Source organism: Hippopotamus amphibius, chromosome 1, assembly GCF_030028045.1.
Source record: "Hippopotamus amphibius kiboko isolate mHipAmp2 chromosome 1, mHipAmp2.hap2, whole genome shotgun sequence".
NCBI classification, from domain to species: domain Eukaryota; kingdom Metazoa; phylum Chordata; class Mammalia; order Artiodactyla; family Hippopotamidae; genus Hippopotamus; species Hippopotamus amphibius.
Window position 1 is genome coordinate 82,864,353 of NC_080186.1, and position 19,694 is coordinate 82,884,046.

At 34.5% G+C, this 19,694-nt stretch overlaps 1 protein-coding gene across 3 annotated transcripts in view; it reads left to right on the top strand.

The window, feature by feature from the left end:
• The window catches only part of ABCD3 (ATP binding cassette subfamily D member 3), a 75,916-nt gene that overhangs the window by 19,327 nt on the left and 36,895 nt on the right, over positions 1-19,694 (top strand). For 2 of the 3 annotated variants that reach the window (XM_057718038.1, XM_057718028.1), the window contains exons 2-4: positions 4,880-4,916; positions 11,572-11,670; positions 15,310-15,398. In XM_057718038.1, coding sequence (XP_057574021.1) covers positions 4,880-4,916; positions 11,572-11,670; positions 15,310-15,398 — 225 coding nt within the window. Of the gene's footprint in view, positions 1-2,762; positions 2,893-4,879; positions 4,917-11,571; positions 11,671-15,309; positions 15,399-19,694 lie in introns of all 3 variants that reach the window. The other variant, XM_057718048.1, reaches the window with a different exon arrangement.

Here is a 19,694-nt window from a genome sequence, read left to right on the forward strand (position 1 = left end):
TGAATTGTCTTCTTATTTGATTGTAAGAGTCTTACGTATTCTGAATACAAGTTTTTTTCTTGGGTATGTATTTTGCATATATGCATATTTTCTCCCAGTTGGTGGCTTGTCTTTTAATTTTCTTAGTAGTATCTTTTGAGAAACAAACATTAGAATTTTGATGAGTTCTAATTTATTGATTTTTTTTTTTCCTGTGTGTAGTTTGTACTTTGCCCTATTTAACAAGTTTTTAACTCAAGATTACTCAGATCTTCTGCTTTCTTATAGAAATTTTATAGTTTTAACTTTTACATTTAGGTCTCTGTTTCACTGCAGGTTAATTTTTGTATATGGCATGCAATAATGTCAGGTTCTTCTTTTGTTTGTTTTTTTTTTTTGCATATGTCTGTCCAGTTGATCCAGTACCATTTGTTAAAAGATTATCTTTTCCTCATTGAGTTGCCTTGGCACCTTTGTCCTAAATCAATTGACCATGTATATATAGGTCTACTTTGGTCTTTTCTGTTTCTATGATCTCTGTTTATACTCCAATATCAAACTCTTGATTAGTATAGCTTTATGATAAGCCTTGAAATCAGGTGCAAGTCCTCTGACTTTGTTCTTCTATGTCAAAATTTATTGATTGTTTTAGGTACTTTGCATTTACATGTGGATTTTAGATTTAACCTGTTACTCTCTACAGAAAAGTCTAGTAGGGTGTTTTGTTTTGTTTTGTTTTGTTTGCTCCGTGGCACGTGGGATCCTCCTGGAGCAGGGATCGAACCCATGTCCCTTGCATTGGCAGGTGGATTCACAACCACTGTGCCACCTAGGAAGTCCCTGGTAGGATTTTGATTGGGATTTCATTAAATTTCTAAATCAATTTGGGAAGAACTGACACTATTAATATTGAGTCTTCTGACCCATGAGCATAATATATCTCTCTATCTGGTCTTTGCACATTTCTTTGCAGTGTGTTGTAGTTTTCAGTATGCAAGTCTTGCGTGCCTTTTTTTTTTTTTTTTTTACCCTAAATATTTAATATTTTTGATGCTTTTGTAAATGGTGTATTTAAAATTTCAATTTCCAGTTGTTCTTCACTCATATGTAGAAATACAGTTGGTATTGATATATAGATTTGTATCCTGGAAACTAGTTGAACTCACTTAGCTCTTTTGTAGATTCCTTAGGCTTTAGAGTCTGCAATAAAGATAGTTTTACTTCTTTGTTTTCATTTTGTGTGCCTTTTGTTTCTTCTCCATACCTTGTTGTACTGTGTCCTTCAGGAATAACAATATTGAATAAAAGTGGTGAGTGTTGGCATCTTTGCCATGTTCCAGATCTTACAGAGACTCAGCCTTTTGTTAATTGGTATGATGATAGTTTTAGGTGTTTGGTGATGACCTTTATCAGATTGAGAAAGTTCCTTTTATTTCTAGTTTGATGAGAGCTTTCAGGATGGGTAGGCATTGGGTTTTGTCACAGGCCTTTTCTGTATCTGTTGATATGATCGTGTGTTTATTCTTTTTTAGACTGTTAATATGATGAATTGCATTGATTTTTCAAATGTTAACCTGACTTTACATTTCTTGGATAAAACTCTCCTATACTTTTTATAAATAGTTGGTTACTGATCTTAACTTTTCTTTTTTGTAATGTCTTTGCCAAAGAAAAACGAGAACTTTGCAAAAGCACTTCTTGTAGCATACGAAGTACAGCGATTGTCTTGAGGGAAGGCACTGAGCAATTGTTTGAGTTGTGAACTGAACTAGCCACTTTTTTTTTTTGGTGGAACATCATTTTTACTTGAAAGAAAGACTGAATAACTGCTTATTCAGCCTTGAATATTGCAGACATTTTCTTGTAATGCCTTCAAGGAAAAACAGCTGGCAGTGTTTGTTGCTAATGTTACAATTTAAGCTTTCAAGTGAGCATTAAAATTTGGAAAACTTATCTGCTGCCATGAGCTTGCTAGCTTCCCAATGCTTAAGACCTTTCTAATGAGATTGGCAGCAATATTAACAAATATAATTTTTAAAAATATTGTATAATAGAATGTATTACATGTGGAAGGCCTACTATATAACTCAGTGAACCAGCATTTTCCAAATGACTAATGCATGATTCTAGAAAATTTTGAATGGGTAAAAAGAGCCATTGAAACTGTATTATATAAACCAGTGCATTTTATTGTATCAGAGTACAAGTTCATTGATATAATTTTCAGACTGCATTGCAGCATCATAGTATCACAGAATATCCACAATTATTAGAATACACCTGTTTTAAGCTTCCTATCTGTTTTGCAGTAGATAGAACTAATACAGACTCAGATATGAGAATCCATTTGTCTTCTATTAAGCCAGACATTAAGGAGATTTGCCAAAATATAAAACAATGTTACTAAATTGTTTTGTTTGGGAAAATATAGCTATTTTTATAAAAATTTTATTTAACGTGTAATGTGTTTATTATCTTTAAATGAGTAAATAAGTATTTTTAAAATTTCTGAGGTTGAAATTCTATATGATAATTATCCATGTAACATAAATATATAAAAGTTCTTGGGGATCCTGAGACCACAAGGTTTGAGAAATGCTGATCTAGAATAGTGCCTAGCACGTAGTAAGCAATTAGTAGATGTTTGAATGATTCTTGACTGTGTCACTTTTATAATTTACTTGTCTTATCAGTGACACATGCATTTGATAATATATCTTTTCTACATGCTTTTGTTTCATACCCTAGCAACCAAGTTTTCTCTTTTCCTTGCCTCTGCCCAGGCTTTGCTGTTGGGGAAGGCAATGAAAAGGACAGATGCAGGACTGCCATCATGTTTTGGAAAGTGTGCTGATTTGTTGAGCAAGAAGAAAATAGATGAGCAGCTCCTGACTGGATATGACATTGATATTGGTATAATAGACTGGTTTAAGGTCATCATTCACATAGTCACAAAATTAGATTTAAAAATAACTTCATTTGGTTATATCCTGAAATGTAACAACTGATATTTAGTGATTGTTTTAGATATTACAGATACCTCTCCATTTTGTGTGCATATTGGTAATATATTTTAAACATGTTGAATACCTTTATTTTAATGGATTTAGCTGGAAAATTGATTTTTTCAGTAGTCAAAAGGAACAAACGAGTAAAAGACATGTCTGTTGTAGAGCCTTTTTAGTTTCATAGGATAAAAATCAAGAAAATGAAATACTGAATTTTTGTTAAGACCTGAATCTGCCTACTAGTAGATGTTGTTTTTGGAAGTAAATTAACTTCTCCCCAGTCTTTAGCGTGATGTTTCAAGTGAAAAAAATGTAACCCATTAAATAGGATTCTAGTGTACTGCTCTAATTTATCCTAAGCAATTTATATGTATTTATGTAGCTGATATCTTCAAAATTGAGGAAACATTAAAGAATTCTTTAAAAAGAGGAATTTAGAAAGCCTTATAAAAGGGTCTCATGATTAACCCTGCATGCTCGAACATATATATAAAAGGCATTTTCTGAAACAGTTTTGCCATCTCATGAAAATTTAAAAACAGATGAACAGTCCTGCAGTATAATTGAAATTAGAAACAGTTATAAACCTAAGCACTTTAAAAATGATAGCATCTACTGAATTGTATCAATAGTTGTTTGCCTTTCTAGCCTTATTCAGTGACATGGTATCCTATTACTGAAAATGTTCACCCTATAGATTGTTGGGGCTCAACTGCGTACTGAACATAGAGGGTTGGGTAATATATGACCCTGTAGTAGACAAGGAGATATGCTACCCAGATTCCCCTTCAAAGAAGGGCTTATTGTCTAGCTATGTGGAGTGCGGATCACCAGGTAACCCCTTCTGCACCATCTTAGGGTCTGCCTTACCTGCAGAGCTACCTTCCTCAGTGTCATGATCTCCCTGAAGCAGCATACATTTGTATTCTGAGTTAGAAAGAGGTTTAAAGACCTGACCATTTCATCCCATCACAGAGAACTATGATGGACAGTACTTGCTTCAGGGCTTCCCACTTGGTTGGCTGAAATTTTGTTGGCAGTATCACAGTTTGAGTTCTGCCCAAACTTTCTTCACCTTCCTTTCACAGATACTGATCTCTAATAAACATTTTGTACTTCAAACACCACCTCACTTCTACTTGGGGGAAGCCAGCCTGCAGTAGCTCCTGATCTCATGGAACTAATTTACTGGGAGGAAATATGTATTAAACAAGAGATTTAAAATGTGACAAATGCTATGTAGAAGCAAAGGGTGCTATGGTAGTGTGTATAAAAATAAGCCAAGCCTGGTTATTATATTGTTTAGGGAGGAAGCCTGGGTTAGTAGTCAGACCTGGGTTTAAGTGCTAGATAACTACTTTGAGTAGCTTGAACCTTGGGCTACTGACTTTTCCAAGCCGGTTTTTTCATTTGTAATGTGGAAATGACACATGGTCTCCCATCCTTTATGCAGCGAACCTGGGATTGCATACATGGCTGGGAAAAGATTCCCAGCAGCAAGAAAGTGAGCCCAGTGCACAAACGTTTTCAAGCCCTTGCTTGTGTCAGTTTGTGATTGTCATGGCCAAGCCCTGATTCGAGGGTGGAAAAACAGACTCTGCATCTCCATGAGAGAATTTGTAAAATAAGAGTATTTGTGTATGAAAAAATTACAACATATCACCTGATACTGATAGTAGTAGTTAACACTTACTGAGCACTTTCTGTGAATTATATTTAGTAAGATGCAGTTGGACTATTGCATTTAATATATTCTATCTCAGTATGACGTGTAAAAAAAAGAAACTCGTTTGGACAATTTGTTATATTCTTTTGATATCTTAAAATAATTTTTTATGATGGGAACAGTTTGCAAATAAAGCTCTCTTGCTCTTTTTTCTTTGTCTCTGCAGTAAGAAAAATGGAAAACCACCATTACAGAACAATGAGGTAACATTTATATCATCTACTCTTTGGGATTTCATGTATTTATTTCATTTGTTTCATTTTATATATATATATACACTTTAAAAATTATTATTTATTTATTTAATATATTTATTGGCTGTGTCGGGTCTTCATTGCTGCGCACAGGCTTTCTTTAGTTGCGGTGAGTGGGGGCTACTCTTCGTTTTGGTGCACGGGCTCCTAATTGCCGTGGCTTCTCTTGTTGCGGAACACGGGCTCTAGGCGCGTGGGCTTCAGTAGTTGCAGCACATGGGCTCAGTAGTTGTGGCTCACAGGCTCTAGAGCACAGGCTCAGTAGTTGTGGCACACGGGCTTAGTTGCTCCCTGGCATGTGGGACCAGGGCTGGAACCTGTGTCCCCTGCATTGGCAGGCGGATTCTTAACCACTGTGCCACCAGGCAAGTCCCTGTTTCATTATATATTTTTGAATTAGAAGGGAACTTATTCATGTTGGCGTACCTCAAAAGCTGGTACAAGAGTGTAAAGCAATTATATTCCAATAAAGAGCTTTAAAAAAAAAAGAGGGGAACTTAAATATCATCTCCAATCCACTACATATTATAGGAATTTTTCCTAAAATAGGAATCCTTGATAGGTCACTTCTAGTATTTACTTGAATCTATTCATTTAATGGAAAGTACTACCTAGGAGACAGCAATAACTATATTTGTTCAAGTCCATGATGCAATTAATCTTCCCTCTCTAAGCCTCTATTATTGTCTTTTGTAGAAACACAGCGCAAGTTTACTCTGTTTTCTCTAATATACTCTCATATTGTTTCAAGATAGTTGTATTTTCTGAATTTTTTTTCCCACTCTAAGCAATCCTTATTCCTTGAAGTGTTTCTCAGGGGACATGGTTTCTAATAGTTCTTCAAATATGTGTACATTCCTCTGGATCTATACTAGTTAGTTCCTCTAGACATTATGTTTGGAATAGAATGTAGTTATCCAGACGTGGTCTGACTAGCATGGACTGTATCAGCACTATTACATCTCCTGATATGAACACTATATTGTTAAAATTCAGCCTAAAGTTGCTTTTACTTCTTTAGCCATTACTTCTGTTTACATTAAGTGGAGTTTGTGGTAAATTGTAACATTCAGGTATCTTTCTGATGAACAGCTCTTTTGACAGACATCTGTGTTCATCAGTTGATTTATTTCCTTTTTTTAATAATTTTATTGAGATGTAATTCATATACTATAAAATCCACCCATTTAAGTGTACAATTCAGTGGTTTTAATATGTTTACAGAGTTGTACAGCCATCAGCACTATCTAATTTTATAAAATTTTCAGTTCCCCAGAAAGAAATTCCATACCCATTAGCAGTCATTCCTCATTACCCTCTCTTCCTGATTGGTAACCACTGATCTACTTTCTGTCTCTATTGATTTGCCTATTTTGGACGTTTCATATAAATAGAATCATGTAATATGTGGCCTTTTGTGACTGGCTTCTTTCAGTTAACATGATGTTCATATGTGTTGTTGAATGTATCAGTATTTCATTCTTTTTTATTGCCGAATAGTATTTCATTGTTTAGATATACCACATTTATTTATCCATCAGTTGAGGGAAATTTAAGTGGTTCCCCCCTTTTTGGTCATTGTGAATAATGCTGCTATGAACATTCATATACAAGTTTTTGTGTGGACATATGTTTTCATTCCTCTTGGATATATACCTAGGAGTAGAATTGCTAGGTCATGTGGTAACTCAGTTGTTTCTTTTAAATAAACATTAATTTATCCCTGTAAATGTCAGCCTATAGGGTCTATACTATTAGTCTATTCTATAATATGTCTATCCTATTACTGTAGTTTTTTTTTTCTTTCTTTGGCCACACAGTGCGACTTGTGGAATCTCAGTTCTGTGATCAGGGATTGAACCTGGGCCACGGCAGTGAAAGCCTGAATCCTAACCACTAGGCAACCAGGGAACTCCCTAGTGTAATTTTGAATGTAATTCTAACATCTAGTGTGTTAGGTGGAAGGTATTATCTACAAATTTAATTTGTCTTCTCTATCTTCCTCACAATTACTGATATTATTGACTAGGTTAAGACAAGAAAATTCCTGTGGCATCTTTTAATCTTTGTTTTTTTGGTTATGGTTTATTCAGCTGTGACTATATCCAACTGTAGCAAAATCTGGTCTTTATTTCTCCATTAAGGCCACGATAGTTTTATAAGAAACATCAAATACCTTGATTAATTTATTAATGCATTTATTAAGTCAGCCTGTCAACAAATATTGATTGAGCCCCTCATATATGCCTGGCATTGTTCTTGGTTCTGCACGTATAACAGTTACAAAAGTTCCTGCCCTCATGGAGCTTACGTTGTACATGTCAGCTAATATACTAGAACAGTATCCTTGGCGAAGAAGATTAGAAGGGTTTGACATGACTTATTCCTGGTAAACTTCTGCTGGCTTCTGGTGATTAGTGTCTCATAAGTCTTCCTGCACCCTCAATATTAACATCTATTCTCTGAATATCCTAGAGATTGACATCAAAATTGCTGTTCTTTGGTTTCCATATTCTTTGAAAAATGGAACAAAATATACTTATCTCCAGTTGTTTGGCAAATTTCCATCTTCATAATCTCTCATATCTAAATTATACCTGAGTAATCAAACCTTAGTTATCTTAGTTATATCTACTCTCTGTATACCCCCGTATCTGAAAGTTCTAGGACATCATTGAAACTATTCAGTACAGCAATATTCATTCACTCATTTTTTAATTCTTTTTATTTTTTGTACATTTAAAAATATATACACTTGTTTGCTAGTTAGTGTAAGCAAGATAAATTTAGTTTAGATCAAATGGTTGGCAAAAAAAGGTTTAAGACACTGTACATACTGATACCATATTTGTAAAATGTATAGGAAGTGCACACACAGACATATGTTAAAATGAAATCTGGTAAGATACATACTAAATATTAATAGTCGATATCTCTATATGGTAGGTTAGGCTCCTTATTTTTGCTCATCAGAATTTTCTAATTTTTCTACAGTGAATGTGTCACTTGCAGAGGGGAAGCAATTAAAAAGAATTTTTTTCATTGAAATTTTTTATAATCTTTGATGGATTGAGTGGGTTGAGGTGAGATAATTTTCATAAGACTTGAGATTTAAGAAGAAAAAAATTTAGATACAGAATAGTATAAAGAGATAGTTGACTTGATTTTAAAATATTCTTTTAATTTTGATGTAATACACAGGGTATAAAACTCAAAATATATAAAGGTAACACTGTGCTGGGTTTGGTATTCAGCATTCCAATGCCTATTTTTATTCTTTTGGGGGGGTGTGTATAATTCCGTAAACAATATAGGTAGAATTATTTTGCTTACTGAAAAATTTTATAAATCGAATCATTGTATGTATTGTTCTACTTTTTTTCAGCATGTTTTTTTAAGATCCATCTATGTTGATAGCTATAGAGCTAGTTTAACCACTCTGTAGTATTCTCTTGTATGAATATGAGCTGCTTCCTTTTATAGAATTGTGTAGAATCTTCACTGCATAAATTTACCATGGTTTATGTAATGTCTCATAATTGATGTACATTTAGATTTTTAGTTTTATAGTATTATAAAATAATGTGTGAGTTTTTTCATTTATATGTTTAAGCATATGTGCAGGAATACCTCTAGGATAAGTTTCTAAAAGTAAATTTGCTGGGTTGTTTTACATTTTACAGTGAGTATATACATTTTACATTTCGATAGATGCAACATAATAGTTATATTGATTTACACTTTCTCTAACAGCATACAGAAATGCTTACACTTTTGTCAGCATAATATGACCTTTCTAAGTTGATTGACACATCAGTAGGAACTTCTCATTGCCCTTCGACCTTGTTGCCTCCTGAATGTTAGGTACATTTTTTTTTTCTGATTGCATTATTACTTCAGCTTCTCAAATGGTCTTTATCTAATGATTGATTTTTTCTTTTATGATTTGCATGTTAGATTTATATCATCAAAGTGTTTTTTATAGTTTTAAAAAGTTACTGGGAAGTTTAAAGGTGGGGAAAGTCAATTGTGAATTTAAAATGAATTCTTCGGAGAGGCTCATAGTGTTTATGAGATATACTCTCTCTGTAGGTATTTGCATTTAGATTGGTTTCAGGTATGACTTTTATTAAGTATCAAGAATGGTAAAGCATCTTGATATTTCTTCACTAATATTTCTTTCTGTATCAGCCCTCCAGTCCAGGTGTTTGGTGTTTCCTGGCTTTAGGACGTATATAGTTCCCTTTATGGATTCAAATGTCACAAAAATAATAGTCAGCTTTCAGACAGCTTAAGAAATAGGAGCAGTGACAACAGGAACAAAAGAAAAAGAGGAGGAGGAATTATATACCAGGTAAACTGCTAGTTATATACCAGGTGCTTCATTGTTACTTTCTTATAACTTTTTTTTTAAACCTTCCTCATTGTTTGCTCTAGATCATTTCTTGAGAGCAGCTAGAAATAGTAGTCCTCTGTTTTAAGTCAGAAGGTGGTCATTTCACCTTGGAATTATTCTATCTAAGGTTCAGGCTAGGAATGGAGAAGGTATTGACTACAGGTGGGATGAAATGAGGTAGGGGGGCAGTGACAGGAGGAAAAACTTGAGAGTAGAAGTTTAACTTTTTTTTTTAAAGGTAGTTGATGTATATTGCTTTCTCTTTATTCTTTTCTTCCTATACTTTCTAATTTTGGGGAGGTGAAAGGGGAGATTTAAGTTGAAGTTGTAAGGTTTGGCTTGAGGAGAATAGGCTAGCTAGAGTAAATAGACTGTGAGTAGGGTGTTTTGTGTTTTGCTCACTGGTGTGTCTCCATGATTTAGAACAGTGCCTTGGGCCAAGTAAATATTGAATGAATGAATACATACATGTGTGAATGGAGTAGACAGGGCCTGTGACTCAGTGGGATGAGGTTTACAGCCTTAATGAGGTTTGAAAGACCTGAACTCTGTTCCAGCAGTTACATGGTAGGTTGCTTCTTACCCTGTTCTTTCTTAGTCTTTCTGATCTAACTCTACACACTCAATGCTTTCATTTCTTAGTCTACAATTCTGTGCCATATGCAGTGTCTGTTTATTAGGATTACATATATAAAGCATTTAGCACAGTGTCTGACATGGATGGTAGCTTATTATTCTAATTCAGTACACAAACTACTCACTTAAGGTTTATCAAGTTAGATATTAATTTAATTAAAGCATATTTACAGCAAAGTTTGTCTAACTAAAAGAATTTACTGTACCTTGGGTATTTGTTTATCAACAGCGTAGTAGTTAATAAATAAGTGAGCTGTGATTATTGGAGTTGGGGAAGGGAGCTCAACTAGGAATGGGGTCCTTCTGGAGAGTCTTGCCTATTCAGAGAAGTTTCTTCTGCCTGTTCTTCCAAACAGCCCAAGGGTAATAAAGTAGATAACATCCCTATACCCAATTCATGTCACTTTTTCCTTATCCTTGCAAGTGGCTCTGTTTTCATGGACCAGTGAAATGAAGAAATGTGTGAGTGTAGTAAGATGATTTATTGCTCTTAATTATCATCAGTGGTTTCCCTCTGCACTGGCAGTAAACTCTAAATCCTTCTCTGGCTTCAGGGCTCTGTTCTTTATAGGCCCTGCCCACCTCTTTAGCGTCTCTGCTTTTGTCCCCTCTGCTCTAGCAGCGCTGGCATCTTGCTCTGCAGTGTGCACACCAGCTTCGTTCCTGAACTGGGTTCTGTGCTTTGTGCTCCCTGTGCTTTACTGCTCTTCCCCAAAGAGACCTTTTCTCTCATACTTTTCTGAATCATTCTTTTTCTCTTGACCCTGCCTAGTCTGTCTGTAACAATTTATTTATTGGTTTATTTTTATTTGTGCTTCCCTGCTAGAATGTGAACTATGTGAGTGAGGGAACCTTGTCTGTCTTTGAATTTGTAAGGAAGAGAATGCATATTAGAAATGATAAATGATAAATCTAGGAATCTAAAAGTTTCCTGTAATTGATAGCAGGAAAATTGCTGTTCACAATTTTTTTTTAATTCTGTTGTTAATCAGAAAGTGGATAATGAACAAACAGTAAGTACTTGACCATTTCTTAGCTGTCCTCTGACCTCATCTTCTACTACTATCTCTTGCTCACAGCTCCAGCCAGATGGGCCATTTTGTTGCTAAACGGGCTCTCATGTTGGTATTTGGCCCTTGCTTTTCTTCTGTTTGCAGTGTTCTTTTTCCAGATATTTCTGCAGCTTCAGAGCTTCTCAATTTCTTATTTAGTTTCTGGTAACATCTTATTTTCTTGAAAGCATGTTTGAATAGGAAGAGCAGTACAGGACTATGTTCTTCGAATGCAGTATCCATCTTGATAGTTGTTTATGTTGACTTAGATGAAACATGGTTCTTTAATATTATTTGTTATAACTATTTTAAAAAGCTTTCTTTTTCTTTCTTTCTTTTCTTTCTTTCTTTCTTTCTTCCCTTCTTTCTTTCTTTCTTTCTTTCTTTCTTTCTTTCTTTCTTTCTTTCTTTCTTTCTTTCTTTCTTTCTTTCTTTCTTTCTTTCCCTTCCTTCCTTCCTTCCTTCCTTCCTTCCTTCCTTCCTTCCTTCCTTCCTTCCTTCCTTCCTTTCTTTCATGTAGAAAGAGGGGAAAAAAGAGCGAGCTGTGGTGGACAAGGTGTTTTTTTCAAGGCTCATACGAATTCTGAGAATCGTGGTCCCGAGAACATTTTGTAAAGAGGTAAGTCTTATACAGTTATAATGTTAAGTGTTCAAGTTTAAAGATTACATGAGGTCAGAACAATAGAATTATAAAGCTTTTGTTCTACTACAGGTCAGATGTCTCCTTTATAGGTAATGAAGACTAAATTTTTGTCTAAATCATTGCCTGTCATGCAAGTACCCTCGTTGTTCAGTGCCAGTTTTTAAATGATTTTTCTCTTGTGTATGAAATATTATTTTATTGTATTTCATGTGAAATACTAGAGTACTTCAGTACAGCTATCCTGAATAGTGTTGCTTTATTATAATATAATGAAAACAAGATTTACATTTAGAAAGACCTTTTTATTACATGAAGATGTAAACAAGTAGCATTGATGTGAAGTATATTTGAGGATTGCTTCTTCATATTTGATTAAATATATTTTTAAGATACCTGAATTCTTCAGGTATTTTTAGGAAGTGAACTGGTTGTAAGAATAAAGTTTTATTATTCTTTCCTTTGCCCTTTTATCAAGATTATCTGTCATGATTACTATTTTTAATGATTAAAAAAATGATGCTGTGTTCTCTATCTTTAATTATCTCAGTATTCTTTTGTACAACTACAAATATTATCACCTTTGACTCTTCTCCTCCCCATACCTACCTCTCATCCTTTCAGTCACTGGTATCTGCTAATTTTTCTTTCTAAATATTCTTACCTAGATATTACAGTGTTCTTTAATTAGTCTCATTTCAAAGAATCTCGCCTTTTTAAAATCTTTTCTGCCAAATTTATCTTCTTCAAACATAATTGTTTCCTTCCCACTGTTCAAATTTTAAAAAGCATTAACCTTATAATCTATTGGTAGCAAGAAAAGGATAAGACGTTCCAAAAGCACTGCACTTCTCAGAGAAAAGACACATTCCTTCATCACACTGGACTTGTTCTCCTTCCCCTCACTTCAGCATCATGTCTTGTTGACTCTGCCCTTAAGAAACTCTAAAAGATAATTTAATAACATTTGTTTTTTTCCTAATTATATAGAGATACTATGTGTTTCTTGAAGAAAACTTGGAAAATGCACTTTTAAAATCTGCTTCGTCCCTTATATGTTAAATGTTTTTTTCCCAGCAATCCTTGAATTTCTCTTAGATTAGTCCCTTACTTACCATTTTTACTGTTCTCACTTACTTCGATTATTCTGATCTCTTAATTGGTCTGTCTTCTTTTTTAACTAGTCTTCTTTTCTAAAATCCTAATAAGAACATTTGGCTTCTTTTTTCATATAGGGTAAATCACAACATGACTTTGCCCTTCCTTTCAGTATCATCTACTTAGAAGGTTCTTTGCTGTTTTTTAGCCAGGCACTGTGCTCATACTTTCATGACCCCATGTTTGTGACAACACCCCCAACAGAAACAAATATGTTTAAAAAACAGCTTAATGCTCATTATCTTCTTTGTGAAGGTGTCCCATGACTCTTCTGGCATAATTAACTGTTTTCTCATTCTACAACCTACCTGACTATGAAGAATCTTTATTTAAAATACAGGCTTCTCTGGAAAGATTTGTGTATTACCCCTCTTATCAGTTAACAGCTTGATGTTCACTTAACCTTTTAGCAGAGCTTTGCTGGGTATGAAATGAATGTGCGACATTGGTTAGATCTCTGGGAGTTAGTAAGGAGGTGGACGGGCATAACTTGGCCAGCCTCCCAGTTCTGTCAGCATGTATCCATGCCACAGAGCCATTTTACAAACCATCTTTGAGGGATATAGAAATCCAGGCTTGATCCCAGTTCAGGAAAGTGAAGTAAACTCCAGTAGAAATCACAGATTAGAGGTAGAGATAGAGAGATTAATCAATTTATGAAATAAAAATACTGCGTATGAATATATGAAAGTTCGTCTGTATCCTAAGGTGAGGGACTGCCTAAATCAGGCCTGTCTTTAGTTTCTGACATAGTCTACGAACCCAATAGTGGAATTATGGTGATTCTAAGGGCATTTTTGCATAAGAAGGCACTTCAGGACTGTCAGTAATCAAAGGTTGGCAGATTTTGCTAAAGTAAGACAAGTAAACTTGGTACTTATTTTAAGAAAAAATTAAGCAAAATATATAAAATGAAGGAAAAAATAAACTGTCTAATGTTACCTTTATTCCTCAAATGATTAATTTAGAATTGAGACTGTATTTAAGGTCTGAATTAAAAGTTAGCGTTACAGTTAAAGTGTCATCAACAGATAGCATTTATTAAAATCAGTAGATTCTTAGTTGTGGACAAGGGAGGAAGATGCTATCTTCCTTGCTGGCCAACTCTGGCAGACATTGGGGGAGCAGCTATCACAGCTCAGTCGTGTAGACTTTCTTTGACATTGTCTTTTCTTTCTTACAGATTCATTTATTACTTCTGTGTTTATAATTCCTTGCCTTGTCTTTCACTCTTAAAGGGCTATATTTTCAGTATCTTCACCTTTTTTAAAAAACAAGATTTGTTTTGCAAAAATTATAAAAGTCATAGGTGCATTTGTCCCTCAGTTCCGTAACTTTGAAATCAAACACTTTATCCAGAAAACATTCCCTCTGCCACATACCCTGTTCTCTGACTTTAGCTTCTCTGCTGCTGCCAATTTCTTCCAATTAAGAAAGTTTAAGGTCAGCTTTGAATGGGTGTGTGTTGGACGTGGAGTCTGGAGAGTAGATTCTCATCTCACAAAAAGACAGCTGACTCCTAGGTAGCCACTCAGCCTCTCATCTCTCCCCCTTGATGATCCGTTTTGCTCAGCATTACTTAAGTAATGCTCTCTAAACATTTTAATATTTTGTTTTACCTAGAAGCTTGCAATAGTTTTATAAGCTCTGCTGGATATGCAAAACCATAATTCAAATAGTTTTAATCTATTTTTTATTTTCCATTAAATCTTTCCTTTTTTTTTTTAACACTTGTAATCCTCATTCTCTCCTTTGTTTCACTTGGTCTATTTGATATCTTTCTAATGTCATAGCCCTCTTTTGCTACTTCAGACCTTCCCATCCTGCCACTTATCGCATCAAGTGATGCAAATATACTTACCTACATTGGTCTGTTTTCTTACTTCTTATGTGTAAATCTTGCCTTAATAACTAAATTGAAAGCCCTGCAATGACAGGGCCACTGTTAAGAGATTTTTCTAACAAACCGAACCAAATTTATTCTACTTAAGCAAAATTTTAGGCTTCAGTATTTGTTGTTAACTATATATTGGTAGTTATTGTCATTTTTCTCTTTTAGAGTTGTATATTAAAAATATGGGACAGTCAATACACTGTGATTTAGGTAGTCAAAGTTATATTGCTGGTTTCTGTCATTGACTAATTATATGAAGGCAAGTCATTTGAGCTGCCTGGAATTCACTTTTGAACTCTGGATGAAAAAGTTAGATTAAATGATCTATAAGGCTTTTTCCATTTACATTATGTTTTAAACTTCTTTTAAAATTATATTTAAAAATTACCTATAGGTAAAATGTCAGCCAACTACATTAAAGCTAGAATGAAGCTTTGAATTTAGAAACCAAAAATCTTTACCAAAGTAATGTTTCTTTTAACTTTCTAAAATGCATTTAATTAATTTACTATGTCTGGTTTATTTTATTTTTTATTTTTATTTTTTAATTTTTTGGTTTATTTTAGACAGGTTACTTGATACTTATTGCTGTTATGCTGGTGTCTCGAACATATTGTGATGTTTGGATGATTCAAAATGGGACACTCATTGAAAGGTACTTTTCATCTTCCTCCTGTATGTATGAAATACTAATTTGTGTCATAGTTAAGCATCATTTTAAGCAAGAAATAGATTCTAAATTAGGTATAAAATACTTAAGTCAAATTATGTCTTTGTTCATTTACTTAATAGATATTTGTTGTCTCCCTTGTGCCACAGGCAGTAATAGGGATGTACCCATGAGTGAGCGGGAAACACCCTATACCAAGCCCTGCTGAGCTGGCAGTTTATAGAGGATCAGAGACAAGTAAACAGAAAATTAACATGCAGTATTATAAGTGCTGTAGTGGAAACTTAAAAAAGTCACCAAGTTGGATATCTGAAATTAATGAGATAATTTGAGGAAAATAACAGAGCATTTCAGGGAATCACATTGAGAATGTTTATTAAAAGGAAAAAAAAATTCTTAGACATTTTCTTCAGTTTCTGAAGTTAGTGCCTTATGTATTTTTTCATTGTAGTCTTTGTACATATTAATCACTGCAATTGATATTTTGAATTTAAAAACAAAAATAACAGTTGTGATATTAACATTTATCTGTTAATAAAGAATTTATTCCTCATGGTACCAATTTGAATGTCAGTAAAAAAATTTTTTTCTTGTAACTTTGTTTCCTGGCATGCAGTATTTTATCAGAAAATTTCTTAAAATACTTAATTTAAGATAACTTTTTGAATGACAGTACTTAAAATTTTTAAATGCTCCCAAATTTTCAAAGTTTTTTTCTGATATTCTTGATTTGCGGCTTTGAGGATATGTAGGAGAGGAAGAATGCTTTATGCAGATGTTTTCTGACTCATCTCTTTAGGAGAATAAAGAAGGTTGTCTTCATAGGATTAAAGCCCCAACTGCGTGCCTCTAAATATGTAAATTCCACATGCTTCTGAATATGTGTGAATTATATAGACTCCAGTATTCAACTTGGGTCTTCCTGAATCCTTTGGTCAGTCCCTTGCCTTTGTAATTTAATCAAAGTAATATATGAATAGCTTAAAAAGTAAAACATGAGCATAGTTTAATGTCAAATAGCCTTGTAGCACTTAATCACAAAAATATTTATCCTGTGCCCCATTCCTCCCACTGGTAACTGTCATTCCTGGAGCCAGTTGTCTTTTATTCTTTTTCTTGTTTCATCTCTTATTTTGTCTGTGCATTTCTTGGTAACATACTTATGTTACTGTCTCTAGATTTTTCAGTCTTAGAGACTATGCATGTATTTGTTTCTCTTTTGGAAGATGGGAATTAGCTCTTTCACACTCCTACCATGTCCGTGCTCATTCTCTCAATGTTATATCACAGTTTTTTGTTAAATCAGAATTTATTGTTTACATGATTTTGACTATTTACAGCTGAGCTACATCTCTTCTTTGGTAGTTTCTTTTATATACAACTCTGTTTTTTGTGGCATTTATAAATTGCAAGTTTTTGTGTACATTAATTTTTTGCATGCTTGTTACTAATTCAGCTCAAGCTTATTGACAACACTATAAAATCTCAGTATTGTAATATGTCAAACACACCAGGTAACTTATTTCTCTCTCTATTACCACTCCACTGTATACCTCTGTAGTTTTCTGTCCTCCTGCTCTCAGCAGGATTGATTATGCTTTAGCTCCACTAAATAGCAGTCATGTTTGAATTTACTTTTATCATGATCTTAGGAATTGTTTTCATCCTTCTCTCCTGCATTAAGTAACTCCTGTTTTCTGGATCTTTTGTTTTCCTCTTCCTCAATTTACTTTCTCATTTTGGCAGATGCAGTCTTTTTCTGAGTTAAGGTTACAAGGGAAGTAAAATTTTGAGACCTTGTGGGTCTGATAAAGTCTTATACTCACACTTGATTGATAATTTAGCTGTATTCATGCATTATAAGTTGGAAATCACTTTTTGTCAAAATTTGGAAAGCATCATCCTGTTGTCTTTTATAGAAGTGGTCCCCAACCTTTTTGGCACCAGGAACTGTTTTTGTGGAAGACAATTTTTCCAGGGACTGGGGGTGGGGATGGGGGTGAGGGGATGGTTTTGGGATGATTCAAGCACATTACATTTATTGTGCACTTTATTTCTATTATTATTACATCAGCTCCATCTCAGATCATCAAGCATTAGGTCCCCGGGGGTTGGGGACCCGGGTTCTGTAGGGCTCTGTGATTCTCAACCTTGGCTGCAGGATAACCAGAATCATCTGGGGAATTTTTAGTCCTTCTAATGCCTGGGCTTACACCTAGAGATTCTGATTCAATTAGTCATTACTTTTTGAAGCATCTCAAGTGATCCTGATGTGCAGCCAAGGCTAAAAACTACTGATCTAGCTTCCCCTTTGGGTGTTGAGGCCCATTCCTGTGCTGATTGCCTGCCCTTAGCAGTGGATCTTTAACGCCCTTTGGAAGCTTTTATTATTTCCTTATTGTTGATGTTGTACTGCTGGTGTGTGGGGATTTCACTGAATGTTGGTGTGAATTTTTTTTCATTCCTGTGGTTGTGCTAGGCACTAGGTGGGCTTTTTTCAATCTAGAAACTAATTCTTCATTCTGAAGAATGAAATTTTCTTGCATTTTTAAAAAAGTTCTTCCTCTCCAGTTTTTTCTGTACTTTTTCTGGAATCCTTACTAGTTGAGTGTTGGAGTTCCTGGATTGATCATCTGACTATAATTTCTCTACTGTTTACATCTCTGACATTTTATTGTATATTTTAGGAGATTTCTTTTAACTATATCATCCAGGGAATGTTTTTTTAAATTTTATTTCCAAGAGCTATCTTTTTGTATGAATATTCATTTTGTAGCAGTCATTCTTGCAAATCCTTTGTTGTTCTGATTTTTGTCATTCAGGTTAGAGCTTTCCTCAAGCAGTCACTCTTGGCTGTGTATTCATATTTAACTTGTTAGAAGCCAAGTTTGGGGATTGCTGATTGTCTGGTTTCCCTGAAGAGGATTTGTAGGGTAGTCTGGTCAGTTTTGTGTGTGTGCGCCCCAGTGAGGAATCCTCTAACGAATTCTAAGAAATTGAGCATGAGTAGAATTGAAGTGTTTGTTCATTGCTGCTAGCACGTCAGCTTTAGTAGGATCAGTTTTATTAAGTTCTCTTTCTATGAGCTTTGTGCACAAATAATCTGAGTCATTTGTAAATTAATATAGAGAAGACATTTATGTCCTTTTACATGATTATAGAATTTTATATTTTTTTCCTTTGATGGCTTTACTTATTATTTAAATGCCATATCTGTTAATAAAAATACAGGCTCCCCAACTACAGCATTACTAATTACCCAAAAGACGTAATTTAAAAATTAATTGTTGAGAACTTCCCTGGCAGTCCAGTGGTTAAGACTCTGCTTCCACTGCAGGGGGCATGGGTTCCATCCCTGGTAGGGGAAGATCCAACATGCTGCGCAGTGCGGCCAAAATAAATAAATAAATTAAATTAAATTAAATTAAAATTAATTGTTGAGTAAGGGGTTTTTTTGAGCATGAGCCACCTGTTCTCCTTGCTTGGCCCTGCAATAAACTCTTCTCTGCTCCCCTCCCCCCCCAAAGTTAATTGTTAATTTTCTCCTGAATAAAGATTTTTGAGCTCCTGCTATGCATGAGATCTTTGATATTTGGTCAGATTACAAGTTCTAAAGTATTATTAATGTGTAATATAGGACAGTTTCATTTGAAAAATTAACATATTTCTCTAACTTGCTACTAAAGCTACATTGTAAATTTTATTTATCTTTTCCATTTTGCCTCTTCCAAAGTATGTGTAGATTCATGTTCTTGTACTAAAATAGTCTCAAAGAGACTGTTATGGTCCTTAATGAACTTAATGTTAATATCCTTTACATCTTTTCGGTTTACTTGTTAGCAGTGACTAATGACTTTGGAATGGGGCAGATTTTAATAGGGCAGACCCCTTCTTTAAGGTATAAACTGGCAGTTCTGTGATATGGAAGCAGTCATATCCTGTTGTTGCTGCTGAGGAGGAAGACATTTTCCTCTGCCCTTCTAGGTTCTTCTGGCTGGTCTAAGAATTAAATTGACATGAGACAGATTAACAGGAGAAAATCAAACAAAATTTTAAAAACATGTATACATGGGAGAGACCCAGGAGAACGTAGTAACTTGTCAAAATGGCTGAAGTCCTCATCTTAAATACCATCTTCAGCTAAAGACAGAAGATGATGTTGGGGGTAGTGGTTTGGGACTTCACAGGCAAGGAAGGGAATTCACATGAAGATGGAAAAGCAGATGTTTGGTAAACAAATGTGTGCTGGGCCATGTGGAGATTCTGGGACACAGAGTGGAC